Source organism: Chiloscyllium plagiosum, chromosome 11, assembly GCF_004010195.1.
Source record: "Chiloscyllium plagiosum isolate BGI_BamShark_2017 chromosome 11, ASM401019v2, whole genome shotgun sequence".
NCBI lineage: Eukaryota > Metazoa > Chordata > Chondrichthyes > Orectolobiformes > Hemiscylliidae > Chiloscyllium > Chiloscyllium plagiosum.
This window is the reverse complement of record NC_057720.1, coordinates 47,298,732-47,311,436: the sequence shown is the minus strand read 5'-3', so window position 1 is coordinate 47,311,436 and position 12,705 is coordinate 47,298,732. Positions and strand designations below refer to the sequence as shown.

Sequence of the window (12,705 nt, the reverse complement as noted above, 5' to 3'; positions counted from 1 at the left end):
GCTAACCACAGTGCCCCACCGTGCCGCCCCTGTATATGGTACAGGGAAGGAAACCCACAAGGTCCCAGCGATTCCATTGTTGATTTTTCCCCTTTGATTGATACAGGTTCCTGAATTTATCAACATTTATAATATTATTATATCTATGATTGCTATTTAACTGCCTCCACAGGAAGATCTTTATGTTTACCAAATCATGCTAGAGGCAAAACAATCACAATGACTATTAATATAAGTTTGAGCAACATGAGTGAATGACTTTTTTAATCACATGTATTTTACAGTGAGAAAAACAGTTAAAAAAAAAAGTGAAAGGCTTTTCCACTGTTGCTAAGAGACAAGTGGCAACATAAGGTGGTAATGAGGGTGTACAGTATGCTTGCTTCCATCATTCAGAGCATGTGTATAAAAGTTGGCAAGTCATGTTGCAGCTGTACAAAATTTTAGTTAGCCCACATTTGGAAGATGGTGTGCAATTCTGGTTACTACACTATATGAAGGATGTGGAGGTTTTGGAGAGCGTGCAAAAGAAGTTGCTAGGATGTTGCCTGGATTGGAATGTATTTAGCTATGTAGAGAGTTTGGACTAGAACACCAGAGGCTGAGGGCAACCTGATAGAAGCAAATAAAATTTTGAGAGGCATGGATAGGGTCTGAGTCTTTTTTCCAGGGATGGAAATGTCAAATATTAGGGGGCACAGGCATTGTTGATGATGAGATGGCTCAGGACTGATGGACTCTGTTTAAGCTATATATTTCTTTTATTTTAATTCTTCAAAATAGCGCTGGATCTTGGCGACAGTGGAAAAGCCTTTCACTATATTTTTTACTGTTTTTCTCACTGTAAAATACATGTGATTAAAAAAAATCATTCATTCATGTTGCTCAAACTTTTACTAATAGTCATTGTGATTGTTTTGCCTCTAGCATGATTTGGTAGACATAAAGATCTTCCAGAAAGATGAAGGGGTTGATCTCAACCAATGTGCTAACAGACCAGTTGCTAACTGCAGTGTGAAAGTAGATACATTCTCTGAGAAGCATAAGACATTTTTCATGTATTGATTCTGTAGTTCAGCTCAACAAGAAACTGGTATTTGTTTCTTGGCTCCTTACATCCATATCGACAAAATTGGCTCTCATTCATCCTGACAACAGAATCATAGACACATGTTGTCTGGGGTCAGAGATTAAGTAATCAGAATAAGGGAGTAATTTCAACAACGTAAACACAGAATCATGTGCATTGGTATCAGAGTCCAATGACTGGAAGTGCAGAAACACTATGAGGTAGAGTTTATGAACACTTATTTTTGTTATGAAGTTTCAATTGACAGGATTTGGACACACCTGAAAATGCGTTAGTGTTTTTTTGTCAAATAAGTTTTAATGGGTGGAAGGTTAAGAAGGGTATACTGATTTCCATGACCCCAGTTTGTTGGTCATTGCTCTTATACAAAGCTCTGAGCAGAAATTCATTTTTTTTAAATTCATTTATTAAATGTGGACTTTGGTAAATGGAGCATTTATTGCCCATTCCTAGTTACTCTTGAGAAGGTTGTGGGAAGCTGTCTTCTTGAACTGTTGCCGTCCTTTTCATGTAGGTTCTACCCTAATGCTGGCAGGGAGGGATTTCCAAGATTTTGACCCAACAACAGTGATGGAAAGCTATATATTTCCAAGTCCGAATGGGAGAGAGGGAAATTTGCAGATTGTGGAATTCCCATGTATCTGCTGCTCTTGTCCTTCTAATTAGAAGTGATTGTGTATTTGGATGGTGCTGTCTTGGGAACCTTGGTGAATTTCTGCAATGTGTCTTGTAGATGGTACAAATTATTCTACTGTGCATTGTAAGTGAAGAAAGTGAATGTTTGTATATATGGTGCTTTGTAGTCACAAATGGTGCTAAGCATTGTGTAATCATCATCAAACACTCCCTCATCTGATGTAATGATGGAGGGAAGGCCATTGATGAAGAAGCTGGAGACAATTTAGCCTAGGACACTACCTAGAGAGAAGCCTTGGTGCTGAGATGACTGACCTCCAAAAATCGAGACCATTTTCCTTTGCACTAGATGTAACTCCAACTAGCAAAGGTTTCCACCCAATACTCTTGTATTGTCAAAGTTCTTCTTTGGCAAGCCATGGAATCTTGTTGTTACATTCTTTTAATAAATAACAGAATTTTGAATTTCGTATGCATCAAAATAAATTACTGGTCTTGGTTGAGATATTAATGTGAATTAAATATTTTGTGTGTCAAATTATTTTTCATCATATAGTAAATAAAAGACTTTCCATTCTTTTATATCTGTAAAGTTGATATTTTATTAAATCATTTAATAATTATGCAAGAGTAATCGGTGAAATAATACAATAAATAAGTTGATTCCAATTTACACTCAAAACTTTCTTGTAATGCTGCAATTTTCACTGATAAAAATTAAATCAGAAAAGAATTTTCAAGGTGAATAGTTCCTTGAAAGTGGAGTCACAGGTAGATAGGGTAGCAAAGAAGGTGTCTGGTATGCTTGCCTTTATTGGTCAGTGCATTGAGTAGAGGAGTTGAGAGGTCATGTTGCAGCTGTACAGGACATTGGTTAGGCCATTTTTGGAATACTGTGTGCAGTTCTCATCTCCCTGCTATAGAAAGGATGTTGTGAAACCTGAAAGGATTCAGAAGAGATTTACAAGGATGTTGCCAGGGTTGGAGGGTTTGAGCTGTAGGGAGAGGCTAAATAGACTTGGGCTATTTTTCCTGGAGCATCAGAGGCTGAGAGGTAACCTTATAGAAGTTTATAACATCATGAGGGACCTGAATAGGTTGAATAGCCAAAGTCTTTTCCCGCAAGGTAGAGGAGTTCAAAACTAGAGAGTGTTAAGGTGAGAGGAGAAGGATTTAAAAGGGATCTAAGGGGCAACTTTTTCACACAGAAGGTGGTGCATTTATGGAGTGAGGTGCCAGAGGAAGTGATGGAGGCTGGTACAATTACAAAATTTAAAAGGCACCTGGATGGGTATATGAACAGGAAGGATTTAGAGGGATATTGGCCAAATACTGGCAAATGATTAATTTAGGATATTTAGTTGGCATTGAAGAATTGGACTGAAGGGTTTGTTTCCATGCTGTACAGCTCTATGACTCCATGTGAAGATGTAAAAATGCCATGTGTAGCTTATTTAATATTCATTCTGTGTATATTGTACATCATTCCATAGCATTCAGTTTCTCATTTGAAGCATTTTGGATATCTTTAATGCTCAGAAATGTAAGTCTCTCCTTTTAACATCTTTGACAGCAATAAAGATTAAGTGGCAGATAGCCCAAATAGCAGACAACCAAGTCATGATTTTTTGTTGCCAAATCAGGTGTTCTGGCAAGTTGAGTGATATTACCAAGAATTACCTAATTTAAGTACTGAACTGCTTCTTGTAGATGATGCTTTCATCCACTTTTTTCAGTCATTTGTCTTTATTGCTTGAAAACAAGTTGAGTCCTTTTGTTTATTTTCAGGTCATAGCTGACACAAATATCACTGCTATTGCAAGTCAGCTTGAAAATTTGTCAACTGGTTCCAACTTGAACTCAGCATCTGACAATCAAGCAGAAGAACCTGAGTAAGTATGAAGCAAATCAGCTCAGATCCTGTCAGAACATGTAATGATCTATGCCAAATCATGGGAGTTATAAATGGCTTTACTAAAAGATGAGACTTTGAAATGGTTTTTTTCCTGAATGCAAAAATTTTGTCTTCCACAATGTTTTGTAAATTGATTTCAATCAAAGGTACATATGTAAGGAACGGGGTACTCAGAAACTATGCAGCATTATAATTAAAATACATAAGATTTTTTTTTCTGTTACACGTTCTGTGAATGTGCCTGAATGGCAAACTGTTGATAGCAACTGATTGGCAGAATAGTTCAAGTGGCAGAACAAGACAGCATTAGCTGAACAAGCAAGCTAGATTTGATGAAAGTTATGTGCAATGTTGCAAACAAACACCAGTTGATGCCTTTCTGGCTCCCCATCACTTAGTCTCTTATTACTGTATTTTTTTTTCACATTTGCAATTCTCTTGATTCGTGTGGGATTTCAATTGTTTATCTCTTCCATAACAGCTTACATTGCTCACAGTCAGCTTAATAGACAAAAGTATATTCAAGTGTCATTCGAGATATTATTCAGTGATTAAAAAGGAAGTTGTAATAAGCAGTAGAAAGAATTTGCAAATGATATTTGCTGTGATTAATTACAGCTAAAATTAATCAAAGTTATTATGTAACCATATATTGAAGCTAATTTGTGTCCAGAAAGTTCCTGCAAACTGCAAGTGGAGCTGTTTGCCTTTGTACAAAGGTTGTCCCAGCCTCTAGACATTCCAAAGTGCTTTACAGCCAAAAGAAATTTGTAAAATTTTATTGCTGAACTAAATTTCCAGATTTTAGTATAATAGTTATAGAGAAGTTTACCTTAGTCATCAAAACAACTCCTTGCTCTTTGCATAGTGCCATGAATCCATTGCATGATCTGTACTTATCAATAGACAAACTGTGCAATTTAAAGTGTTCTCCAAAAGGACTGCATTCAGTCAACAAAACTATGCTGAAGCCTTGGAGTTGAGATTGAGGCGAACTTCTGGCCCAGACAAAACAGTTTTACCAAATTAGCCAGGTTGGCATACCATCACAGAATTGTTATAACACCAAAGAAAGCCATTTGGTTTCTCATGTCAGCGTTGGGTCTCCTTTGGAACAATTTACCTAGTCCCGCTCCCAACTTCTCCCAGTAATCCTGCACATTCATCCCTCCCAGATAACAAACCAATTCCCTCTTGATTGCATGAGTTGACTCTGCCTCCATCATATACTTAAGTAGTGCATCCCAGATCCTAGGCACTCATTGTGTGAAAAAAGACATGTCCTTGTAGGTGGCTTATTTCAGCATATTGGATTAAGTTCTAACCATAAACCACAACTATTATTTTCAGAACAAGATTAAAAATGAAAAGTTCACAGTGAAACTATAAGGTTTATTCCCTCCTGAACATATTGCCCCAATTTCAGTCTCAGTCTGAGAAGCTTGAGGATAGTCCTTACTATCATACAAAATCTTCACCATCTCATAATGGGCAAGGATTAAATTTTCGGATAAGTCAACAAATGAGTGAACAGCTGGTGTGACTACAGCAAACAAAAGTCTCATTTAATTGGAACCCTATGCCAAATGTACAACTGCAGTTCAAGTTTTCAGGTTTAAATTGATGAAGTGAATGATGTTCAAATACTGGCCACTTGTACCATGCACAGAGCGGTCTGACTGAATGAGACACTTGAAGCCACTCTCAAAATGGCTTTGGAAATTCTCTTTTATTTGCCGGGCCCAAGATCAGTAAAGTTGCAATCAGCAGTTCTCTTACTGACATGAATGTGAAATATAGAATCGATAAATGTATTGCAAAAGAGACAGTGAATGAATGGGAATGGCAAGTTTTAATATTGAAATAAGGGCAATAATAAGAAAGGAATGCACACATAAATGTTATGCAAGTTTATTAATAACAAGTGGGCTTTAAAACAAAAATTGTGAATCAACAAAATCTCAATAAAATGAAATTTTAAATTAATTGAGTTAATCCAAAGATTAAAAATAAGCATACAAAGAGTGGCAATATGAAAATGTTACATAAAAATATGTAAGGCACAAAATGGTTTGCAAAAAGTTGATTTACGAAGAAATTCCACTTGTATTACAAAAGAGATTTTGCTTTGCAAGGTTAGCTAACTCCTCAATCTCCAATAGCATGTTTATGATCAGTGCCATCTGAGATGTACAAACGTATATTTTTCGGTTGCAAAGCAAAAGCATGACTGATACAGTATAAATAATCAGATTGCTTTTTATTGGAAGATTTAATATGCTATTTTTCAGATTTTGTCCAACCTTTAAAATGTGTAATATCTCAGTCTGATATATAATACTATAACAATAAAAACTGAAAAGCATACATGAACAAATAAATAAGCTATACTTTCATTATCAGACATCCACAGTGTATCAACATAACTTTAGAGAAAGGACCAGATGGACTGGGATTCAGTATTGTTGGAGGACATGGAAGCCCTCATGGAGATCTACCAATCTACGTTAAAACTGTGTTTGCCAAGGTAATTCTGTAATTTTCTTACTCCTACTCAACCATTGTATCAGAAGGTAGCAATAGTTGTCCATTCTTAAACTCTTTCTTTACAAAATGCAACAGGCCTGTACATATTTGCAATAAACAAAATCTGTTGCAGATTAATCTATATGTGAAAGCATTTCTACTATGAAACTTTTCATATCATCGCTCCTTTTGCTTTTTTGAATGAAGATTACTAATTTAGTCTGAAATTCTTTTGGAAAGGATCAATTACAACTAGAAACAGAATAAGGATGCCCAATACTCTTTCATAGAGGATGTCAAAAAATCTTTTGGCTTGTAAATATTAGCTTGATTTTTATCTGGTCTCTTGAACTAGAAGAACAATTGGATTGTTCAAAGTAGATTGTTCACAGTTAGTAAGTTTGCAGATGACATCAAAATTGGAGGTGTAGTGGACAGCGAAGAGGGTTACCTCAGATTACACCAGGATCTGGACCAGATGGGTCAATGGGCTGAGAAGTGGCAGATGGAGTTTAAATCAGATAAATGTGAGATGCTACATTTTGGGAAAGCAAATCTTAGCAGGACTTATATACTTAATGGTAAGGTCCTAGGGAGTGTTACTGAACAAAGAGACCTTGGAGTGCAGGTTCATAGCTCCTTGAAAGTGGAGTCGCAGGTAGATAGGATAGTGAAGAAGGCTTTTTATATGCTTTTTTTTATTGGTCAGAGTTTTGAGTACAGGAGTTGGGAGGTCATGTTGCGGTTGTACAGGACATTGGTTAGGCCACTGTTGGAATATTGTGTGCAGTTCTGGTCTCCTTCCTATCAGAAAGATGTTGTGAAACTTGAAAGGGTTCAGAAAAGATTTACAAGGATGTTGCCAGGGTTGGAGGATCTGAGCTACAGGGAGAGGCTGAACAGGCTGGGGCTGTTTTCCCTGGAGCGTTGGAGGCTGAGGGGTGACCTTATAGAGGTTTACAAAATTATGAGGGGCATGGATAGGATAAATAGACATAGTCTTTTCCCTGGGGTCGGGGAGTCCAGAACTAGAGGGCATAGGTTTAGGGTGAGAGGGGAAAGATATAAAAGAGACCTACGGGGCAACTTTTTCATGCAGTGGGTGGTACGTGTATGGAATGAATTGCCAGAGGATGTGGTGGAGGCTGGTACAATTGCAACATTTAAGAGGCATTTGGATGGGTATATGAATAGGAAGGGTTTGCAGGGATATGGGCCGCGTGCTGGCATGTGTGACTAGATTGGGTTGGAATATCTGGTCGGCATGGTCGGGTTAGACCGAAGGGTCTGTTTCCATGCTGTATGACTCTATGACTCTAAGTAACTTATGATTTCAATGGAGGAGACAAAATTATGCTTTGAGAAAAATATTCAGCTTAAAAGAGGATTAAATTTTTGATGATGAGTACATTTTAAAGTTCTTCAAAAGTGCAGATATTGATGAACTGTAATGTCAGTAACCATATAGCTACGACGACACAGGCTATAAAATGTAGAACCTTTCAGAGTCACCAGTTCATAGTTCAGCACAGCAAAAGAAAAACTTGTATTTGCATAGCACTTTTCAAAACCACAGGAACCCAGAGTCCTTTACAAGTACCAAATTCTTTGAAGTGTAATAACTGTATAATGTATGAAACACTGCAGCCAATTTGCCAACAGCAAGCTCCTTCAAACAGCAAGGTGACCACAAATTTGTTTCTTGTTAGTGTTCTTTGAGAAATAAATATTCGTTAGGTCAAGAGAGATTGTTTTTGTGCTCTCCTTCAAAATTGTGTCCTGGAATCTTTTAAGAGCACCTAGGTGGGCAGATAGACCTTGGTTTAACATTGCATCTGGAATTCAACCTCTGAGTATCAGCCTTGTTACCTTGTACTGAAGTCTTGGCCAAATCTTTTTGTCTTTAATTGCAAACAAAATGGCACATATATCCTGCAGCCAGTCTACTGCCTCCCTTCCTGATCTTGCTGACTTACCCAAGGAGGGAATATGTGCAAGCAGTAGGCAGGAAAATGATTATTTTCCACTGCTATAATTGGGCTGTGCCAGATCATGAGGGAGCTCGTCAATTGATTTTCATGAAAAATAGATGACATTGTGACCTCTCTTAAGCAAACTATTTGAACTTGGTAATGGGCCGATGGTGGTGCAGTGGTAATGTTACTGATACAGTAATCCAGCTGCCCATCTAATACTCTGGGCATGGGTTCAATTTCCATAACGGCAGCTGATGGAAATTAAGTTTATCAAGGACACTTGTGGTGTAGTCATAATGACCCTACTTCTGGTTGAGGAAGCTTGTGTTCACCCCCCCCCCCCCCCGTTCTAGAGCTGTGTCAGAGTAACAACTCTGAAACCTGGTGGTAACTGTGGCAGCAATACTGGAACAATCTGATTTGATGCAAAGCAGTTTAGACAAACAAAATTCTGAGCAGCAATGGAAATGTAATAACTAAGCCATTGCTACCCTATCCCAGGTCCCATCTCTCCATTTCTCCTGGTTACTTTGAAGACAGGCATCTTCTTGCTTCTCCTGCACAGACTGCAGCCACAACATTGGCTGTTGATTTGGACCAGAAAACCTCCACTGGGGAACATTCCGGTATCTGGGTTATTAAAACTCCTATCCAATGTAAATAATGCTTCAAAGCAGGCTGGGGATGATGCTAGAACACAACGTGGAATTGGTCCCATCTCCTAATTCCCACCTCCTGTGGAAGAATCTGATCCCTAAAGTGGGACAAGTCTCATTGGCAAAACCAGAACTGAGACCAGCGCCTATAAATTAAACATTATTCTGCAGGAACAAAGGAACACAGGTGGCATTTTCTTAATTTTCTCCTTGGTTCCCTGGATTATATTACTGTTGCAAGGTCAAATATTTGATTTAAGTGGTCATTTTCAATGTCTAATTGTCGTAACGTGTGTGGCAGAAAACTATTTTCAAAAACTATTTGCATCAGCTAGCTCTGAGTGGTCCACAGATTGATGATGGGGACGATTCTCTGACCTACACATTTAAGCATTAACTAAGCACGACATTTGCCAATTAGATTATTGTAATATTGGAGCTACTTCAATCAAAATCAAAATATGCAAAAACAAAAATTCTAAGCCATAAAGAACTTTGATCCAACTGACTTTTTTTTTGTCTTTTTGCAGGGTGCTGCAACAGATGATAGCCGGTTAAAACGAGGAGATCAAATCTTAGCTGTAAATGGAGAAAGTTTGGAGGGTGTCACTCACGAACAGGCTGTTGCTATTCTGAAACGGCAAAAGGGAACTGTAACGTTAACAGTGCTGTCGTGAATATAACAATGTGGCCATGTTTAATAATGGCATTTCTGTTCAAATTCTGCCAGAAAATAATGTCACATTGCCAAATTTAAGGATGTTATTCAACAAAGATTGATTTTCGACCTTTTTCTCCCCTTTAACTCATTATATTAATAACCAGTGTTGGTATGTTAAAAGAGAGAGAACTAAATTACATCGATCACTGTGTATTGATTTTTAAACATCTTTCTAATGATCCAATCCAGCTGCAGCTTCTTGACAAATCTCACAAAGTGCTCTCATATTTAATTATTCAATGTAGCTATCTTAAATTCCTAGATCTGTAGTGCCTGAGTCTGGTTTTGGGTACATGGGGTAAATATTAGCTTTAATCATATGGGCAGTGACTTGTTGATCAGATCACCTACCCTTTATAGAACTCATCTGATTTTCATTCCTTTGAATTTGATCTGTTATTTTGTCTGTTAAATCATTTATTTCACTGATTTGTTATTCGTTTTATATCTTGTATTTGAGTTTTTATAAGATTTTGGTTTCTAATTCATTGTAACTATAAAACAATTCTTTTTTTTACAATGATTATCTAATTTGCACTATATAAATGTGAAAATGTCCTTAGTCCAACACAACAAAACCTTTTGGTTCCTAGTATAATTTGTCAATGATTTGAGAAAATATCTTGCATGTCAAGCGTTAAATTTTCAAGAAAATGCTAATATCTTTGATCTATCTGTCCATGTTTCACAAGAAAATGAACCCTTTTCCACAAGTCTTTGAAGACAGCACTATAAATCAATCACATCATTCAAGTTTTATCTATAATCTTCAGGAATAAAAAACTTAAAATGAACTCCAGGTGTGATTTTAACTGATAATGATAATGATAATATAGGTGTATAGAGAGAGAATGAGAAGCAAACTGTGGAGTCCCCCATCTTGGAGCAAGGGTTCAAGAATTCTGATGACCATGCCTCATTTGCATTTCTCAAAACTGATTCTCGTCCAAAGTCATTGTGAGTTCCATCAACATTTCAGGTGCAAGTCAAAGTTTGTGGGAAATATTATGGTCCTGGTGAATAAGGTAAATAAGGGATGTAAATTGTCCATAATGGAGGAGCTCAGGGAATTGAAGACCCAAGTTAGCCTTTTAAAAGTAGAAAAAGTTGTACCTAACAGCATCCCCAGAATTGTGCCCAAAAGGCATGTAATGATGTAGCCCATTGTTAGACCTACGGTTATAAAGGCTTGCATGTTGTGATGTGCCTTTCAGTCTCAATTGGTGAAATTTACAATGAAATGTTTGAAACAAAGAGCTCACTGTGCAGAAACCACATGTTCAGGCGTGTACTCCATTGTGACATTATCCAGCATTTTTTAAAAAAAGACTTAAGACAGACGTTGAGATAAAATGTGAGTTACCCTTATTCAAACCATACCTGCCTATGTTACACTACATCATAGTCTGTTGTGTACATGTAAGTCACTCTGTCATTTGTCATAATGCTATATGTTTCAAAGCAGTGATTTAAAAAGCAAGGTGAAATAAAATTTATCACTACCAATCATTCCATTCAGCTACATGTGTCGCTGTACTAGAATGATTTCTTTGATAATAAACATAGCAGAATAAAGCTAAATTTCCTGAGAATTCAATAGTTCTTTGTGGTGGTGAACAGTAGCCTCTTGTTCTCATTCTATTGTGTATCTCATGTTTGGCCTGAAAATACTTTACATATTTACTTAAATGTTTAATTCTGAACCTTTGAGGAAATGTGATAAAAATCTAAGAGAAAGAGTAATTTAGTTAATGCAATAATATTTTCTTGGTGAACTGTACTTTGTGTTTCATTTCATATCAATGCAAATTATATTAATTACTTTGCTGTGGAAAGTTAAATAAATTTGTATGAATGTGAATTAAGATTCTAAAGTAAATTAAAATGGAACTTGTTCAATTTAGAACATTTTAAGATATTAATAATGTTCATGTTTTCAATTTATATTATTTCACCCCACTCCAACTTCATCCCTGCTGACTATTGCTACACTATCATTCTATGATTCCAGCAGATCTTTTGAATTATTATTCTTTGCATGTGAGGCAAGTATTACCCCAGTGCTCAATGATCTAAATTGGCTCCACTTTCAACTATGCTGCTATTTTAAAGGTCTCATCCTTGCTTTGAAATCCCTTGATTCCCTTGTCCAGATCTATCTTTACGATCTCCAAAACTACACTCTTCAAAACCTTTGTGCTCCTCCAACTCTCACCTTTTTCCACAGCCAATTTTAATTGCTCAACTGTTACCAGTCATATCATCAACTGTTGAAGACCTAAGCTCTGGAATTCCCTCTTTAAACTTCTCTGCCTTACTACCTCTCTTTCTTAGTTTAAGGCAGTCCTTATGTCAATCTTTAATCCCAGTTAATTGTAATTAACTGGACAACTCAGATCCCAGAGTGAATCCTGGCTTTTGTAATTTGGTTCTGATGGTGATCAGTCACTGAAAATACTCACAAGCGGTTGCCAAGGTACGTTTAATAAAAGAACATGAAAATGTATTATAAAAGGAAAAAAACACTACTTTATACTTATACAAGAGCAGAAATAAAGATTTAACAATTTTATTCTCAACAAAAACCTTACAGATACTCAAACCTCAGTGAAGGATCACCCTGTTTCTAATTTAAAGTTTCATGTTCAGTTGCACAACTACATTTGGTTCTTTTCAAGCAAATTTCAAAATTCAAACTTGGGAACAGCATGGTGACTCAATGGTTAGCACTGCTGCCTCACAGCACCAGGGCCTGGGTTCAATTCCAGCCTCAGGCGATTGTCTGTCTGGGGTTAGTACATTCTCCCCATGTCTGTGTGGGTTTCCTCCAGGTGCTCCGGTTTCCACCCACAATCCAAAGATGTGCAGGTTAGGCGGATTGACCAAGGAAAGCAATGGGAATAGGCAACTGTAGCAATCAGCATATAATGTCTTTGTTGCTTCAAGGACCTAAATGTGGTGATGAAATATATTCCCCTCTCAGACATCAATAAATGTAAGACAAATAGAGAACAGAAATCATGTAGTCAGGCTCTGAAATTGTGGAATTTAACATCAAACCGTAGAGGCTCTAAAGTGCCTAGAGCAGAAAATTATGTGTTGTTCCTCAAGCTTGTGTTGTGCTTCATTGGAGTATTGTAGCAGATCCAGGACAAAATGTTAGCATTGAGAGCAAGGTGGCTTAA

At 37.1% G+C, this 12,705-nt stretch overlaps 1 protein-coding gene across 3 annotated transcripts in view; it reads left to right on the top strand.

Annotated features, from left to right (window-relative positions):
- patj (PATJ crumbs cell polarity complex component) overlaps positions 1-11,029 on the top strand; it is a 396,330-nt gene extending 385,301 nt beyond the window's left edge. For all 3 annotated transcript variants that reach the window (XM_043699258.1, XM_043699257.1, XM_043699256.1), the window contains 3 exons: positions 3,515-3,618; positions 6,045-6,168; positions 9,330-11,029. In XM_043699258.1, coding sequence (XP_043555193.1) covers positions 3,515-3,618; positions 6,045-6,168; positions 9,330-9,476 — 375 coding nt within the window. In that variant the 3' untranslated portion in view covers positions 9,477-11,029. The remainder of the gene's footprint in view (positions 1-3,514; positions 3,619-6,044; positions 6,169-9,329) is intronic.
- Positions 11,030-12,705: the final 1,676 nt, after the last annotated feature.